This window comes from Ascaphus truei, chromosome 8 (genome assembly GCF_040206685.1).
Source record: "Ascaphus truei isolate aAscTru1 chromosome 8, aAscTru1.hap1, whole genome shotgun sequence".
Lineage (NCBI taxonomy): Eukaryota > Metazoa > Chordata > Amphibia > Anura > Ascaphidae > Ascaphus > Ascaphus truei.
Window position 1 is genome coordinate 14017723 of NC_134490.1, and position 19652 is coordinate 14037374.

General features: G+C 39.0%; 1 protein-coding gene across 6 annotated transcripts in view; it reads right to left on the reverse strand.

The window, feature by feature from the left end:
• Positions 1 to 19652, reverse strand: part of CCSER2 (coiled-coil serine rich protein 2) — a 122612-nt gene that overhangs the window by 15363 nt on the left and 87597 nt on the right. For 2 of the 6 annotated variants that reach the window (XM_075610573.1, XM_075610571.1), the window contains 2 exons: positions 12738 to 12822; positions 7730 to 7769 (listed from right to left, as the gene is read on the reverse strand). The exons of 3 other annotated variants lie outside the window; for them this stretch is intronic. In XM_075610573.1, the coding sequence (XP_075466688.1) occupies positions 7730 to 7769; positions 12738 to 12822 (125 nt within the window). The remainder of the gene's footprint in view (positions 1 to 7729; positions 7770 to 12737; positions 12823 to 19652) is intronic. One more of the 6 variants, XM_075610572.1, reaches the window with a different exon arrangement.

Genomic DNA, 19652 nt, shown 5'->3' on the forward strand with positions numbered 1-19652 from the left:
GTCAACTCTATCCTGTCTGCACGCCATATCCTTAAGACCAGGAAAACTGCCAGAGTTGTCCCAATCTTCAAAAAGTGGGTACAAAAACACTGTCTCAAACTACAGGCCAATCTCTCTTCTCCCAAAACTATCCAAAGTCATGGAAAAATGTGTTCACTCCCAATTAAGCAATTACTTTACTAAGACAAATTTCCCTAGCTAATTCCAATCTGCCTTTCGTTCCAAACACTCCACGGTAACTACTCTGCAAAACATTTGCAATGAAATCCAGTGTGAAATAGAACTGGGACAACTTATGGTGCAATATTCCTAGATTTTCCAAAGGCTTTTGACACTGTTGTTCAGGTTATCTCGCTTAAACTCCAGTGCTCTGGAATAGGGCAGTATGCTTTGAACTGGTTTCATTCCTACCTATCAGGTATCTCCCGACATGTGTCTATCTCAGGCTCTAGTTCCAACCCTTTGGATATTATTTATTTATAAAATATTTTACCAGGAAGTAATACATTGAGAGTTACCTCTCGTTTTCAAGTATGTCCTGGGCACAGAGTAAGACAAATAATACATGGTTACAAATACAGTTACATAAATGAACAGGGTATGCATTATATACAAGACATTGCGTGCGCAGTTAAAGAAAATATATATTATGGGCGTATGAAACAGTTGCAGACCGGATTAAAATGTGAGACAGCCTTAGATTTGAAAGAACTTAAACTGGTGGTGGATGTGAGAGTCTCTGGTAGGTTGTTCCAGTTTTGGGGTGCACGGTAGGAGAAGGAGGAACGGCCGGATACTTTGTTGAGCCTTGGGACCATGAACAGTCTTTTGGAGTCTGATCTCAGGTGATAAGTGCTGCAAGTGGTAGGGGCGAGGAGCTTGTTCAGATAGCTGGGTAGCTTGCCCATGAAGAATTTAAAGGCAAGACAGGAAAGGTGAACTTTGCGCCTAGACTCTAGTGATGACCAATCTAGTTCTTTGAGCATTTCGCAGTGATGTGTGTTGTAGTTGCATTGGAGAACAAAACGACAAATTGAATTGAAGAGGGTGTCAAGTTTGCTAAGGTGGGTTTGAGGTGCCGAGCCATATACTATGTCTCCATAGTCAATAATTGGCATTAGTATCTGCTGTGCGATACGCTTTCTGACCAGGAGACTTAGGGAGGATTTGTTCCTGTAAAGTACCCCTAGTTTGGCATAGGTCTTGGTTGTCAGGGTATCAATGTGCATTCCGAATGTTAAGTGGGAGTCAAACCATAAGCCCAGGCATTTAAAACTAGTGACAGGGGTTAGGGTGGTGTTAGCGTTGGTTCTAATCTGGAGCTCAGTCACTGGAAGTTTTAAAAATTTAGTCTTGGTCCCAAATACCATTGTTACAGTCTTGTCAGTGTTTAAAAACAGTTTGTTTTGGGAAATCCAGTTTTTGAGTCTCAAAAAGTCAGACTGAAGTATGTGTTGAAGGTCAGAGGGGCTATGGCTGTGTGCATATAGGATTGTGTCGTCTGCATACATGTGTATTGAGGCTTCCTTAGAAGCTGTGGGAAGATCATTAATGAACACTGAGAAGAGTAGGGGCCCCAGAACAGAGCCTTGCGGGACACCACAGGTGATATCCAGGGGGTTGGAGTTAGGGCCTGAGATGGACACATGTTGGGATCTTCCTGATAGGTAGGACTGAAACCAGTTTAAAGCTCTGGAGTTTGTTAAGCAGGATAGCATGATCAACTGTGTCAAAAGCCTTTGCAAAATCTAGGAATACTGCACCAGTGAGTTGTCCCCGTTCCATTCCACACTGGATTTCATTGCAAACTTTTAACAGGGTAGTTACGGTGGAGTATTTGGGACGAAAGCCAGATTGATAATTGGCTAGGGAAATTTGTCTTGGTATAGAAATCGCTTAATTGGGAGTGGACACATTTTTCTATGACTTTGGATAGAATTGGGAGAAGTGAGATTGGCCTGTAGTTTGAGACAGTGTTTTTGTCCCCACTTTTGAAGATTGGGACAACTCTGGCAGTTTTCCAGGTCTTAGGGATATGGCCTGCAGACAGGATAGAGTTGACTATGGACGCAATTGGTTTGGCAATGGCTGGGGCACCTTAGTTTTAGTTTGAGGAGCGCTTGTGTAATCTCCTCTTCAGATACTGGGCCAAATTGAAAATTGTGGGCTGTGTTGGGAGGGGGTGGGGCTATGTGTGTACTCCCAGGATGAGAATCAGGTTTGTGGTTTGGGCTGCGTTTCGCTAATAAGTTAGTGGCACACCCCACAAAGTAATCATTGAATGCATTTGCAATGTCAGTGGGGTTTGTCAGAGTAATATCCCCCTTAGTGATATTACTTGGTTGTTGATGGTTAGGAGGCTGGAATATATTGTTGATAACCTTCAAGAAGTTAGCTGGGTTTGATGTATTTTTGTGGAGATTGTCAGAGTAATATTGTGCTTTTGCGTGCCTTGTTTGCCTTGTGCACATATCCCGCATGCATCTGTAGTGATTGAGATCTTTGGTAGTGCCAGTTACTTTGTAGCTTTTCCACAAGGTATCCCTGAGCTGGTAGAGTGCAATAAGGTCAGTTGTAACCCATGGAAGGTGGGCCCCCTGTGCCCTTATTTTGCATAGTGGAGCATGGGTATCGCAGAGTTTTAAGAACTCTGATTGGAAATAGTCGAGCGCAGAATCAGGGTCGGGAATTAAATCGATTCTGTGCCATGGGCAGTTGGTAAGGTCATCCAGAAACTGTTGTGGGTTAAAGTTTTTAAATGTTCTAGTGAGGAGAACTTTAGGGCTTGAATGGGGGCTTGCATGTTCACTGAAAATATCAGGAAGGATGCCAGAGGATTGGATTCTGCTGGGGTTTGAGGAGAGAATCCAGTCTAGCAAGGAATGGTTATGCGATTTCAGGTTTGTCCGTGTGGGTTGGGAAATGAGTTGCGATAGGTTAAGTGACTTGAGTTGTATCTGGATTTTGTGGTTTTTAGGGTCAAGCCAATTGAAGTTGAAATCCCCAAGAACTAGCAGCTCACTCTTCTCATTCAGAGAGGAAATGGAGCCAAGAAATTGGGTGATATCAGTCAGGGATTGTACAGGAGCTTTAGGGGGGCGGTAGATGCCAGCAAGCAAGATGGGCTTAGAAAAGGGGAGGCAGATTTTGCAAACTAGAATTTCAAAAGAGGGTGGGCTTGGGGGGCAATTTAACAGTGTAAATTGTAATGTGTCTGCAATATAAAATAACACCCCTCCTCCTCTCTTTGACCTATCTCACATGTTGTGTCCCACAAGGCTCTGTTCTGGGGCCGCTACTCTTCTCGGTGTTCAATGATATTCCTACAGCTTGTAAGGGAGCTTCAATATACATGTATGCAGATGACAATCTTGTATGAACACAGCCCTAGCCTCTCCGACCTTGGACACAAACTTCAATCTGACTTTTTGAGAATTGAAAATTGGATTTCCCAAATCAAACTGTTTTAAACACTGACAAGACTGTAATCATTTGGGACCAAGGCTACATTTGTAAAGCTTCCAATGACTGAGCTCCAGATCAGAACCATCGCTAATAACCCCTCCTCCCCAACTCATGTTACTCATTTTAAATACTTGGGCATATGGTTTGACTCCCATTTAACATTTGGGATGCACATTGATACCCTGACATCCAAAACCTATGCCAAACTAGGTGTAATTTACAGGAACAAATCCTCCCTAAACCTGCTGGTCAGAAAGCATATTGCAAAGCAGATGCTAATGACAATTATCAACTATGTGGACATGGACTCGGCACCCCAAACCCACCTTAGCAAACTTGATACCCTCTACAATTTAATATGCCGAAAAACGAGAAGCAATTCAATGTTTTAATTACTGGTAAAACATTTTCTAAATAAATAAAATAAAAGGGCATGATGCTAGCTACATTGTCATAAAAACTACAATGCTACTCCTTACTTCTCATTTTAGTGGGCAATTTCATCAAGAAAACTTCGCTCTTCATAGTTTCAACTAGTGATGTGCCAAGTACCCAGAAATTTAAAGTACCCAGAATCGGCCCAGGGTGCTGCAACGCGGTGCTGAGTAATTTCCGCTCTGATCTGCTCCTTCGGTCCTCTTGGAGAACGACAGGAGCAGAGCAGCAGAAGAGACTTACCTGCAGCCAGCCGCGGAGGGTGAAGAGGACCACAGCGACAACCTGGTGTTAGAGGAAGACATCCTTCAGATGGTGGCAGCAGAGGGTGACTTTCTTCAGCTGGTTGCAGCAGAGGACGACATCCTTCACAGCCAGTGCGAGCAGAGGCACATGTGACTGGAGCAAGAGCATTACTATTGGACAGCTGGGGAGGCATGTGCCACAACGGTCCGACCCCGAAGTCACGCTCCTCTGCTCCCACCGGCAGTGAAGGATGTCGGCCTCTGCTGCCACCAGCTGAAGAATGTCATCCTCTACTGCCACCCTTACAGACTAAAGGAAGTCATCCTGTGCTCCCACTGCCACCAGGATGTTGCCGTGATCCTCCTCACACTCCGCTGCCCGTAAGTCAAAACTGCCTGGCCGGGTACCCGGTGACCAGGCTGGGTAATATGTTTCCCCTGGGTACCCGGTACCGGTTACCTAGTCATTTTTTAGACCCGGTACATCCCTAGTTTCAACGCAAAACACAAATACCTATACTTGGAAAACACCACAATAGCCTCATATGTCATATGTTTAAGCTTAAGCTAGTCTGCTTTTGAGTGCTGATAAAAAAAAGCTTTGAAAGGCAAAAAATAACATGCTCTTTCGTAGAATATATGTTGGTTCCGTGTTTCCCAATAGGAGCAGCACATATTACATTTCGACAAAATGTTGATATACTACTTTTCTATATGGACATTAATGATACATTTATTTAAAAGTGACACTTCACTATGGTACAAGCTGTAGCACAATAGCAAAAATAAGTAATGAAGCACAATATAGGCTCTAGTAAAGCAAAAAGTGTCGCTACATATTTATTTTGATTGCCAACGTTTTTATCCTCACGGGATCTTCCTCATGGGTCACTCTTCATTCGCAAATATTTTTATAAACAACTTCACATATAATTGGCTTTTAAAAGGAATTTATTCAAGACTTAAACAAACATGTGGGTTGTAAATGTCAATCAAATGTTTAATTTACAATTAGCAAAATCTGCCCAAAATAAAGAGAAGTGCAGGATGGAAAAGTCTGTGCAGAAGCTCTGCTTTTACCATGATGGTGCATGTTGCACCGAAACGTTGGATGTTATGACTCTTTAGTCATTAAATCCCCTCTTTGATTTATCTATTTTTGGTGTGCTTGACTACCTTGTTCATGTTATGCTATCTCCTGACCAGAGTTGTGTCTTAGCATCCATTTGCCGTTTCCTTTAATGCCTTTAACCCCACGAGGGGGCATCACAATTTGCTGGACCTGGTACTGCTTTTGTGCATACAAAAGCTCTATTCAAAAAAAAAAACCCAAAAAACACTTTCCCAGATATCAGCTTACCATATATAAAACCAACTTCAAAAAATATGTGTGTGTTTGACTTTTGAGGGGGAAAAAACAAAAGCTAAAAACAAATAAAATGCAATGAATTACCTTGATAAAACTTCTTAATGATGTGACAGATTTAGGCCCATGTTTACTACACACTCTTACAACATTACATTTTTGTAATGCTGTACAATGCATTTGAAAGCACTTTTCTCCCGTATAAGACCCTTTCTTGTGCTGGAAGGCCCCATACAGCCTATTCATGGGTCCAAGGTGTCCTTCGGCAGAAGCCAGCTTAGTAAATATGGGCATTACCCCAAAACAGAAATCCAGTCTCCAAGTGGCTAGTACTGCTTCTACTTTAGAGGTTATTCTATTTCATTGTGGCCCTGCTCTTCCCATTCATGCCATATATTTGTGGTCCCAGATTATATGGCTTGTCCTGTGTTGATACTAACCGGTGAGATAAGCAACACTATTTTTAATTATTCAGAAACTTTATCTATTATCTTTCAAAGTATCCACAAACTCCTAAAGGGAGAGAAGTGGACAATACAGATGTGGAACTTCTCACTGTTGAGCAGGATAGCGTGTAAGCGTTGTGTAATATTGCTGTATATGAAAAATGTCTGAAGAGTTTGCAGGGTGTGCACGGACATGAAGATTTAAAGGGTAATCCCCTAAAACCAAAGTAAACTAATGCCAGCGACATGTTCTTTAAATTAAACATTATACAAATCAGGCAATAAACTTTTAATGTCTTCAAATGCTTTCAAGTACTTATACAATCTTCCCCTAATCTTATTTTATTATAACCCGGTTTGTAAACTCATCTCTTTGATGAAGCCCGACTAATGATGGCAGCATAATTTGTCTAAAGAGATTAAGGGATTTCTTTTAATGCAAGAAACAAATAAGTGGAAGTTCTACTTGTGTGGCAATTTAATCTTTTCTGAAAGAGAGTGCGCTGATATGTTTGGTCAAGGCATGATTCCCCGGAATATTACAGGGCAGCATATCAATTTCATCATATTTACCGACAAGTAGTACAATCCATGAATGTGAAGTGGGTGAAGCTTTCAAATGTATTTGACAGCATTACAAAAATGTTTTATTTAAAGCAGCAGAACGTATTCTTTTTCCTTAAAAAGGTGGGAAGCAGGGGGTCTCTGGAACTGAACACGTTCATTTCAGCTACGGAGACCCCCCCGCTCCCCGAGATACCTACCTCTGTAGTGTGTGCCGAAAGCAGCACCGCAGGTTTAAATGTCCTAGACACGCAGGCCAATAGGGGACAGCGTCAAAACTTCATATTGGCTCGCGTAATGCAGGAGCTTCCAATACGCCCCTTTCGATAGCCCCACACCACCCAGCCAGAGCTGCTACCGGCATCCCCTACGGAGGTGTCTCAGGAAGCAGGAGGTCCCCAAAGCTGAAATTAACACAGTTCAGCTACAGAGACCCCTGCTTCCAACGTATTTAAAATAAATAAAAAAAAATAAAAAAAAATGCTATATTGCGGCTTTAAGGACTATCTGGTGCTACCGCACTTAAAGTCCCTTTGATTTAAATGGGGCTTTCTGCACGGTAGCACCAGATTGGTGCTATTGCACTTTAGAGAAAAAGGCCCTATATGTAATTTCCTAGCACTTCATACCCTACTGGAATAGTCTAGGGTCTACAACTTGTCGGAGCACTAACTGATGGAAATTATCTCTCCTAGAAGGTCATAATTACTGCAGTCTTCCTTTTTAGTTTCACAAAAGGTCAACTCCTTAATGCTATAATGGATTATTAGGTGTAAAATGCATTTAATAGGCTATGATATATATCATCTCTAATTACATAACTGGCTCAGCCTATTAGAATTCCAGATACCAGCCTGCTCATTCATGTCTCCTGTCCAACTGTGGGTTTAGAATCTGACAAAGCAAATTCAAAGTGTTGTATAAAGAAGCGTGAGAGGTCTAAAACTGCAAGAGCTTTTAATCATATTGTAAATGTTATCCTTATGCCATCTTATAATAGAGAGTCCTTGCACATTTTACTTAAGCATCCACGGTAACAAAACAGATTCCCTAACAAAACATCCACACTGAGCAAAGAACATGGTGTAAAAACGGTTTTTTGTTGTTCCATGCAAGACACTTGGTACATGCAACATGCAGGAAGTAAAACAATGTGATGTGAACACGAGGAAGCAGTAAATGGGGAGAAATCTGAAATTGTACTATACCACGCTTTATCACAGAAGTAATGGACTAATTTCTCAACTCCTTTCCAATGGCAAATGGGAAAGCAGAGACAGAGAGACAAGGACAATGGCATCAGAGGAGCACATACAGCAATGACTATAATTAATGCTGAACAGTAATTCCTTTATTCAAATTTTGTTTCCTATAATGAACTCTGTTGAATCTTTTGTATATTCCCAGAAGGGAGGATGGCAAATAAATAATTGTTAGAACTAGGCATTTATTTGAAGAGCTAGCAAGCCAAAAGCTCTACTCTTTGAAGAGAAGTCATAAACTGTTCACCTGTCTTACAAAGGGAAAGAAATCTAGGTCATAACAAGTGTAATTGTTTATGCAATAATCAAAGCTATACCAGATATCCCAAAGGTGTTCACATAAGTTCAATTTGCACAAAACTGGTTCTAATTTAATATAAATCCACGTTTGATCATTGTTTGCCGAGAAAAACTGAGCCTTGAGCACTGAACTTATGCACTCACAATAAGGGTAGAAAAGAACAGATTGCGCAAAAGTGCAGCATAAGATATAAACTAGTTCACAGAACATTCGTCTAAGACTGGGAGACAATGGCATCTTCTTTTGTAGTCTGCAATATTTTAGTTTTAACCTTCAAATTAATTCTGAAATGAGGGTTATTAAACAAACAAAAATAAACTTTTACACGTGCTTAATGGGACACAAAACATATGCTCACTGATTTCCATTAATTTACTAAATGACATATCTTACATTATTGCCAGAATTTTGGAACTGTTAACAGACTATATTGATAAACACTCGTAAAGCTATACTACACGTGCAATATAAGTCCACTTTACCAAAAGAGGGGTGTGCGCATTTGTCTTGCTCACGATACATCGTATCTGAGTAACAAGTTTTTTTTTCTAATTGCTTTGCAATAGAGTCCTTTTGCCCACAAAAACATGATCTGGAAGGTAATGTATATTTACAAACGTAAGCCAAGAGGATCCTACCTCTTCAATTGTGAAACAAAATCTTTCTACTAAGCCAATAAAGAGATCTTTACCCAACAACTTGTGGTTTTCTGGTGAACAGTTATACGTTGAGTGATTATAGCATTTCCTGGATCCTTTTTACCTGTTAATCTATTATTTAGTTTAATGTTTATCTAAATCGAAGATTGACATCCAAGAAGTAGCATTTCATAACTCTATTAAACTTAAAAGGTTACTGGGTAGCTATGCAAAAAATAATAAAAACATTATTACATTTACGATTAGCCATTCTGACAAAGGCTGTTTACAAATTGCTGTGAAAATATCTGAAGCTCCTCTACAGTAGTTGAATAACACAAACCAGAAACATTAAAATGTTGAGACTGTTAAAAGTTTGCATAATGGAAAAAAGCACAAACAGAAAATTAAAATGATTTTTAAAAATGCACAACCTAATATTGAGTTTTCCCATATAATAGTTGATGTTTGAAATGTACTTTTTCGCCCCCCTCTCTGTAAATGTAATTTTTCTTTCTATAAAATATTTAAAATGTTTCGTTCAGGCACAATTTCTATCATGGTATTGATAAAGATTGAAATGCAACAGGATGTTTTCACTACTAAATCTCATTACATTTAGTTTTAGTTCCTAATTGAAATAAAACATTCACAAACACCAAATAATACTTACTATGCAAATCACAGAGACATGTGGAATATAACAAGTGAACTACAATTTTAACAAATATGTAAGTTGAAGCTGGTTTAAACAATTTAATAATGTTAAAACGCCTTCACTTTATTAAGGTGATAAATAAATTCTTGCTTCTAAAAGTGGCTTTTAGAATCAGAGAAGTACACTAATATCTCAGAAGCAATGACTAATTGAAAATGTTCTTGGAATGGAGGTATTATTTAAAGCTTCAATATCATGCTAATGTGTAGATTTTACTGCCTTATTGTTAGGATGGTTTTAAATGCACGTTTCACTAAGTGGCAATTCTTTTTAAATTTCCCAATGGTTCAATGCTAATTTGTTTTTCTACATTTCCAACCTGGACTGGGACTTTTAATGATCTCAGTGTATAATATATGTTTATCTGAATTTGTGGTCGGTATACAAGTGCCCTCCTGGGACAAGATAAGTAGCAGCTAATAAACTTGAAACCTCAGCACAATACAATATTAGATTTGGGTGAACAAGTTCTAACTCTAAGATTTGTTTTTACTGAGACAGTCTTTGCACAAGTGATTTGTAAAGTACAAAACAATACCAACTTACCATTTCAGCACGAGAAAAGTAAACAAACTGCTTTGTGGGTAATATGTGTCAAAATTCAGACTACAAAACTTAGGCATGCCATTAAACGCACGACGCTGTTAGCACAAGACAAAGGTGAGACATGCTTCAAATGGTACACAATGCAACATGAAACAAACAAAAAGGAATCCGATAACAATACAAAGACATTTTGCACACCTGTTATTTTTTGGAAGGTATTTCTTTTAAGTGGCCTCTGGTAGTTTGTCAAAATGATTAATTGGGTTTGATTGAATCAAAAATATAGGATTCAGAATAATATGATGAATAAATATCTAAAGAAATTGTGTCTTTTTTATGTTTGGTTATGATGAGTGTGTGAATAAAGTAATTTGCTGGAGATGGTTACCTCAGGTAACAGTTTACTGCATGACTCGTATGTGTTTCTACAAACATGCTTTTCATTCATGTGGCAGTTACACATTTTGTGGGGAGTTCTGACAATTAACACAAATGACAAATTGTACACTAAAGCTACCAAATAGCCAGGTTTACCAGGGGTAGCCCCGACTTTCACAGATTTGTAGAAAAGTATAGGTCAGCAATGAATCTAGAAAGAGTGGCTCATTGAGTAAGAGCACTGACAATCATAATGACACTGAATTTGAAGCAGGAGAACCTGCTTCAAATCCTAGTGTTGGACACTTTTTACATTGGGCAAATCACTTTATCTCCCTGTGCCTCAGGCACCAGAAACAGATTGTAAGCTCGTCTGGACAGGGACGGTGTCTGTAAAGATCCCATGTGCTGCTTTCCGCACGCTATACTGCGAAGCACTGAGTCCCATTGGGAGAAAAAGTGCTACAGTATATGAAATAAAGTTATTATTGTTATAGATTGTAAGCTCTTTAGGGCAGGGACTCCTTTTCCTAAATGTTACTTTTATGTCTGAAGCGCTTCTTCCCATGATGTGTTATTTGTATTATTTGTTATTAATTATATGTCACGTGTATTACTGCTGTGAAGCATGAAGTACATTAATGGCGCTATATAAAGATAAACATACATAAAAGGCTTATTTCTATTTTAAAAATTATGTTTAATTTTAACCATCTCTTAGATTTTTACGTAAGGTGCCTAACTCAGGGTTATTTACTAAAATCTCCTGGCTACAAAACGAAGGTTAAAAAAAAAAAAAAAAACCAGTGCAAAAGAAAAAAAGGCACCAGATTATCAAAGTGAAAATCTCACTTTGCTTTCAATGGGATTTAATTTCTTTGATAAAATCGAATGTTATCTTTTGCGCTTTCACCTCTGTTTTGCAGCCGGGAATCTTTAGTAAAATCTATTAAAATATGTATATTGACAAAGTTAAATGGTGTGCACGCCCGATGCGATACAGAAGTCTTTGGGAGGACACGTGCTGGTTTAATATATTTTAAATGTTCCTTTCCATTTTTTGTTTTCTTTTACATATGGATTTGCTATATATTTACACTGTTCCCTATTGCGCCTTTCCCCCCCTGTCTGTTCCAGTTTCAGTTGGTGCTGTTGATAGTGGACAATAACTGGACTGCATGGGGATTTGAGGAGGATTGCACCAAGATATACATGTAGTTCAGTGCGTTGGAATGTAACTTTGCTGCTTCGGGTCATAAAAACGTAGTTTTCGCTTTTTTAAATTTTTTATTTACATAATGTAAGATTTTAACACTAACAAATGAGTTAAAAACTGAAGTCTATATACAAATCTAGAACAATCCTCCATAGACGCCTTTACGAGTTTAACGCATGACAATAATATCATGGTCCCCGAGCTCGTCCTGCACTTTGAATAAAAAGAAAAAAAAATAGTAACTATTATTTTCCTCATCCTTTGCTTCTGCAGTTACCAAGGGAACCTTTAGACCGCAACTTTAATGGGTAGAGCAGCAGTATAGCTCATCTGAAAATTACTCTTGCCCAAAACTGGAGATGTACGTCTTGGATTTAAAAGTATAATTAGTATTATTCTTCTATATTGTATATAGGTTGTGTAGATGGGAGGTAGATGAGGCCCGGTTAGGCCTTTGACCCTGATGACTGCTTAACAAGCTAAAGCATTGGCTTTGCATACAATATGATCCTGTAACAGTGGATGTTTTTGATGTGCATTGAATCCTTTTCTAATCTGAATTGAGATGATTCACTTGAATTAGGGGTGGCCAACATCAGTCCTCAAGGGCCACCAACAGGTCAGGTTTTAGGGACATCCCTGCTTCAGTCTGACTGCGCCACCTGTGCCGAAGTAGGCATATCCTTAAAACTTGGTGTTGCTGGCCCTTGAGGACTGGAGTTGGCCACCTCTCACTTAGATGTTCTGTCACGATCTGCATGGCAACAATGTTCACATTGCAAATCTTTTTGACTGGTGCATAGTATGCATTCTATTATAAGTGAGGCTATGTACAAGTAGGCCACAGAAAAGAAAGACCAGGTGGAACAAAATTATATTACCAACAGTGCAAACAAAATGACCAGGATGGCACTTGGAAGTGATGAACATAAAATCAGGTCTCTGGAAAAAGATGCCACACAATGAATTTTTAGCTGCATGTGCAGGGACCAAACAAAAGCGCTTTGGTTAGAGAACAGCACATCATCCTATGCCTGTTCACTGCTGGACTTTGGGGCAGGGATGCTAGTGGAGGGGACGTTGCATGCAATATAAAAGCTTCTAATAAGCAGACAAAGGGGGAAGGGGGGGGATGAGTGAGAGGTGCACAGACTCACTCTGTCTGCGTTGCGGTGGACCAATCCGAGGACTCCCCTGGTATGAGCCCTGCCAGGGAGAGTAGGAGGGAGCAGAATACCCACTCTGTGCAGAAAAAAAAGAGGGGAAATAGGATAATAAAATGTAGGATACACGGGGGAGGAAAAACACCACCAAAGCCACACGTTTGCGTTTTAGCAAAACAGCAAAGGACGGGTTTTCCTAGTGCAATTATTATTACCAACAAATCCCCAATTTTCTTAGTGAAAGGTTTCACTCTTAGAAGACCATGGCAATATGCAAGTGTAGAGTGGATGAAGGTACCTTTATCGACTGGAAAGGAACAATAAAAGATGTAGTGGACAGGACAAAAATGTAATGTAGTATAAAACCAACAGTTGCCAACAAGAACTAATACTGGATATACTAGGTGACTCCCTACAAAGATTTGAAACAATAAAAAGCAAATTAAATGTTTACTTAGAAATATATAATCGTGTAATTCTGATTTCACAGACCATTGTCCAATCCAGTTAACAGAGGGAAACCATTTTTGGTTTTGAGATAACATCGTAGACATGCATAATCCCTCAGTTCAGTAGATCCAAACAGAAGTATAATGGTTCCCAGTCACATTAGTGCATGCAACGACCATTTTTATATCCTGCAGTCATACGTTCCATTTCAAATTTCTGCTTCATAAAAAAACGCTCTAAAATGTTACGGTCAGGTTCTATGTGCAGAGCGCATGTGTCCAGGCAGATCTTCTAAAGATAAGAGTGTTGGAAATTATATTTGCAGTCACACTTTACTGCATGCAGCTGGAGAGAGAACAGCATAGGTATGTCGAAAGATGTATTTATTTTAAGTAACCAGGTGGTGCACTATGTTAAATTATCTTTTTTTAATTGCTCATTAGAAGGATGGTGCATGAACTGACTTATGAACTATGAACTGGGCTAATAATGTGGTAATAAGCGAAACTCCCCACAGAATTTCTTCACTCAAGGAGCAATCAGACTGTGAAATTTGCTTCCAAGAGAAGTGGTGACTACCAAATTAATAAAATGTCATCTTAAATTGGCTTTTTGATGACGAGAAAGTATGATTATAAAAATCTGTAGGTTATCCTACGGTTCTCAAACAAAAATAAATCTTTTTATAATAAAATAAATTCCAAGTAATACCTTCATGCTAGTACAAATGAATGGGAATTAAGACCTTCCCAGCTGCAGCTAGGACAACACTTTAAACAAATCAATTTTCATAAGACAATTTGAAGGCTCCCTATTCTCCTCCTCACATCAATAAGTCTAGCCAAGCAATGAAAGAATAGGAACAATTCCACTAGGGAGGGACAGAAAGTTGTACTGGCATGGAGGGACAAGAAGAAAAATTATTTGCGGTGAGGATAAGAGACCTCTCTATGTCCCTCCTATTCCATTATAACAGAACAGGGACATACCAAAGCAGTTCCCTTCTCAAAGTAGGATAGAAAAAGACTATTATCCATAGAGAAAACTCTTCATGGAAGAACACTTTCAAAATATATGCATGCTAGATCACCCAGAAGCTGAATCTTAGGACTGAATGGAATTGAACTCTCTCTGGATAAGAGTCTGCTTACAAACAAATCTGTGCCACCTAGAACAAGTTGTAAAAACAATGTAGCCGTTATTTCTTTACTTGGTGGTTTATGCATTTGACTGTAAACTGATTGTACCTTTTTATTTTTGTTATATTTGTCTACAAAATTATTGAAAATAATTTGGGGGGAGGGGAATGCAGTAGATTCGAGATCCAGCCCATAGCAGCTTGGAGAAGAGATCTCTAGGGAGACCAAAAAATCTGCTACTAGCAAAAATCTCACTCGACCAAAGGCAGAAGCCCAGAAAAGCTTAACACACAGACAGCCCAAACAGAGGAAAACCAGCTAGGAGTGACAATTTTGTAGCAAGAGCAGAGCAAAGAGCAGAGCAAAGAGCAGAGCAAATATCAGAGCAAATATCAGAGCAAAGAGCAGAGCACATATCCTCTTTGCCAGTAGAACAAACATAACTAATGTGAAAAATAGAGCAGGGAGCCTTATACTGAAGAATAAGTGCTGAAGGAATCTGGTTTAAAGTTTGGTCTTGCCACCAACTGGGCAGCACTGAATCCCCATTCGTTTGTGATGGCACAGGAAGGATGCAGAGATTGAGGTTCCATTGTTAGGCCAGTCAGAAATTTCTTTATTTTTATTAATAGAACCCATAGAACACAGAGGAAGCTCAGAGACACACGTTTTTCTTTTACTCAACTATACAGTGGTAGTATAAAGGTTTAATTGATAAAGATCAATAAGTCCTTTAATTCCATTACAACACACATTTACATACTGTACAAGTGTTCAAACAAATACAAAACATTCAGAAAACGATTCCTTACACATTGGATTATTGTTAAATGGACACCATGTTAGAAAGAATAGTGTGATTACTGACCCCACTGGTACCGACTGAGCATGGAATGTTTTGTGACACACCGCAGAAAAGGTGTGAATTAAAGTATAATGGTGAAAATCTTGTGATGTTTTGATCTATGTATTGAAGAATGCAAAATTGTTACAAATGATGCAATTCTGCCCAGCAACATTAGGACACTAAATAGAAAGATTAAGCAAGACAGTCCTTATAAAAGTTGCATTCACCTGCCTTTAGATTTGGCAAACACTCTAGGGATACTTTACTTGGTCGCTTTCACTGTACTTGCCATCTTACTACCAATGTGTCATTTAATCATATTGTCACAGAAATCTCCAAGTATTGAATCAATTATGTATACATGCTTTCTCTGCAATTAAGATGCATAGTAGAGAAGTGATATTAGTATACGTACAGCCAAATGTGAAAGACAGCACTAATGATCCAAACACCACCACTCAAATACAGCAATCCTTTAATGATTGAAAGGAATGTCCTGAAGTCAGAATGTCACTTACTTGAGGTCAAGTTGACACATAATGCATGTTACGACATACTCATTTTGTCTCTTTACGTTTAGAAGAGAGGCATAAGCAATGATTTCCAAGATATGAAATGAGTTAAGATATGTTACTTAATTGTTTTCAGTTTATTTTTTTAGCATGAGTCCAAGCATTTTGGGCAGGACAGCAATTTGTGTATATATATATTTTTGTTCCATTGCATTAATCAAATTTAAGGAGCCCAAATAAATTTAATCCTCACAGTTTAGAGAAATCTAGTTTCCACTGAGCAATAAAGCAAAACTCAATTTACATGTAAATGGCTAGAAAAATATCTTATACTCTGACAATGAGACAGTTTTAACAAACAGAGCTACATAGGAATGAATGGGAACACGTTAGAATAGCAGCACTGTACCAGTACTTTTGTTTTACATTATTCTTTTTTATGGATTTTCAGTATTCCAAACATATACATTTTATGCATAAACTCAGTCTCTGAAGAGTGGTTCCCCCTAGATACTTGGGTCTTAAATTATAAATGTATAATTCTAACATACAATTACTGTGCAAGGCACAAATTGATGACATTACTTTAATGAGTATTACTGTGACATCGGGAGCAGCCTCATGACAAATTGTGACGTATGCCCCCTTGTGCCATTTGTTCTAGCACTACAATACTGTAGATATGCACCAAGTACAAAGCAGTTGATTGCTGATCATCTCTCAGAATTGATCCATTAATATTATTTTAAAAAGAAACCCCTGGTATTGTCTCTTTTAAGGTATCTACAGTATACATGGCAAGTGGAAAGAAAGAATCCCTATTGTGTGGCACTAGAAAGAGTACGTCCTAATTAAAACTTATATTTTATCATAAACTGATTAAAATAAACTGTTTGGAGAAAACCACATACACAAAACAAACAAGAAATAATTAAAAGACGGAGAGGTGTGGTAGGGTGTTTAATAGAGGTGTTTTATATATATACACCTCTTAATTAAACCTTAGTGAAGCCTATAATCTGGGTGGTCTCTATCAAAACCCCTGTAGCAGTGGGGTATAAGCATTTAAATGCAGGCTAGTCTGCTGAATGCAAGATAAGGCTGCTCGTAATAATGGCTGAGATGAAACAGCCATAGGCACCTCAAGCATAACAGAGCTGCATTTAACTGTCAACTGTCTAGTTGGATAATACCAGATGTGGATATATAAGAGACTAACCCTAGGGTCTGAGTGCTTTTGCTGCCCAGGGACGCAGTCTACTCAGACAATGTGAAGCCCAAACCTCACCGATGAGCCCACGTGACGGTGACGTCAGACGTACCCTACGTACGTTTCACCATAACTGGCTTCATCGGGGGTATACAGCTAGAAATCACAATATCCTCAGAGTAATTGCCTAGTTTCCCATGGGACTCTTTTCTTACAATTTGTTCTTTTCCCCCCCATTTTCTTTTTATCATTGGATGTACGACTTATGTGTGTTCAATTTCCATCTACCCATCGTCATCTCATCCACTGACTTACCCATTTCCGCAGCCAACGGTGCAGTCCAATTCGAAAGGAAGGCGAGACGAACTTGCTTGGGTAAAAGAAACCTGCCTGGAGACTTCAAAACTTCTTGAAATTGAAAGTATGTCACAGGTGTGAAGTCTATGAAGCTTCCCCCCCCCTCAGGTTTACTTCTTGCGTAACTGTTCCCTGATTCACAACATATTTTTCATTCTTTTTAACACATGCTCATGTGCCTTTTCCACCCTGGTCAGTCTTTGACCTGTGGGTGTATTGTATAATGTGACTTTCTTGAACTTTGAGTCCCATTGGGAGAAAAGTGCTAAAGTTATCATGCTTATTATTGTCTATACTCATGTTTTAATGGAGCAACCCGGTGCCCTTGCTTGTTTTTGAAAACACCATCAACTCCCCTATCCTGTATGCACGAAAAATGTTAATGTGAACGCGGCATTGCAACCACTGCTTCCCAAATGTTAGTGCAAACTGTGTGTATTTTCGAACAGTCCTTCATTGCCCAGTTAGCACCTCACACCATTCCAGAGGAACCCGCCAAGTATACGATATATTGCTGGTCTGTGTGAAATTGGAAGACGTCTGCTCCTGAGAACAGCTATAGGACAGGTTCAACAACAGAAGCACCTCTTGTTACAAGAGTCAATGAACAGAGAAAGATCCAGCAATTGCTCTACAATAAATAAATAAAAATGAACCCACTCCTAACCGCTCATTAGGAGAATGCCCAGTCTACTCAGTGAGGGGAAATAGATTTAGATATAAGAGACAATAGAAGTAGTAACAGGACAACTTTGCATGTATAAAGCCATATAAACACAGTGACAAAGATGAGACAGTGATGGACTGAAGAGCCAACAAAATTGGAGAAGAGTGAGAACCGAACAAAAAATACATGGCAAAAGCAGGACAGGTTAACAAAGAGGCAACATAGCAAACAAAAAATAAAGAAGGGTAGGTTCAAAATCCGAACTTCTCAAACTTTGAGAAGTTCAGAAGCTCGCTCAGAAGTTAGAGTCGGACAAAGAAAAAAATATTGCTATCCAAGCAACATTGTTTTCCTAAAACCAGAGGAAGTCTGATACATAAACTGAGCAAACTCTTGCATTCACAAATTAAAACACTAAGTTTATGCCATTATTTTTTACAAATCCAAAACAAGTTTTGTTCTGGATAAACCAAAACACTGGCCTTGGCGATTTAAAAAAAAAAAAAAAAGTACTCAGCATTCGAAAATTAATCTGTACATTACAATGTACAGATTCAGGGTGTAACAAACATGTCGTTTACCCCCAAAAAAAAATCAGTCTGGAATTTCCTTCACATGAAGCCTTGTGAAAGGAACATGTCAAGGCTTTTAATGTTTATGTAAAGATTCAGCATCACTTCATATGTTATTGCTATGGTTGGTGTATAAAACAAAATAATTAAAATTATTATTTTGATCCATGGTGTATATCATGTTCATATTTGGGGATCATGAAGAAATTTGTAGCTCATAATTAACTGATTTAATTTACTCTAGGTCAGGGGAGGCCAACCCCAGTCCCCACGGGACACCAACAAGCCAGGTTTTCAGGATATCCCTGCATTCGTGCAGGTGGTTCAATCAATGGCTCAGTCAATGACAGAGTGAAGGGGTTACAATTATATGTCAGCTCTACAAGTCTCAGGGATTGAAAGGGTGAATATAATCTGCTAGCTTTATTTTTCTTATACGGGCTGTTCCAGTACTGAGAGAATTAACTCACTATGCTAGTTGTAATCTTTATTTACTTCTGTTGTTCTCAGTTTGTCTTTTATACAATAGCACAAGAGCAGTAACATGTCCCAAACAATACAACTGCATGCTCTTGATAGACATTCCCTGTATTTCTCTTTGTAATGTAGAAGTAGAAACTGCCGGCCAAACACGAGCACGATGTAATGATTTACTAATGCTTGGTCCAAAGACACAGAAACATAACCTCTACAGAAACGTGTTATTTCTCATTGTTAAACATGATATGTTATGTATTAACACGCCCTTAGTTTTCTGTATAAATGTCTGGGCACAACTGAACAAACTTTGAAGTGTGGAAGCAGACCTGTTGTCTGACTCCTCTCTTCCCGAGCTCGTATTTGTCTGTGTTTCGGAGAGTGCTAAACCAGTGCTGTCCAAATCACTGGGTTGAGTGAAGTGATTCCTACCAAAGTAAAAAAGTAACGCTTTCACAGAGCAACTGATTAGCCACCGGTGTGGAAACAGGGATATCCTGAAAACCTGGCCTGTTGGCCCTTGAGCTCAGGAGTTTTCCGCCCCTGCTCTAGGTCAAAATAACAGTTGAGCTGTGCAGGAGCACAGAAAGGAGTTTAATGAGACCAGCATCATTTTGGAGTTATACCTACCATGTAACAATGTATGCACAAGCTGCATTTGCATTACAGTGAACACAC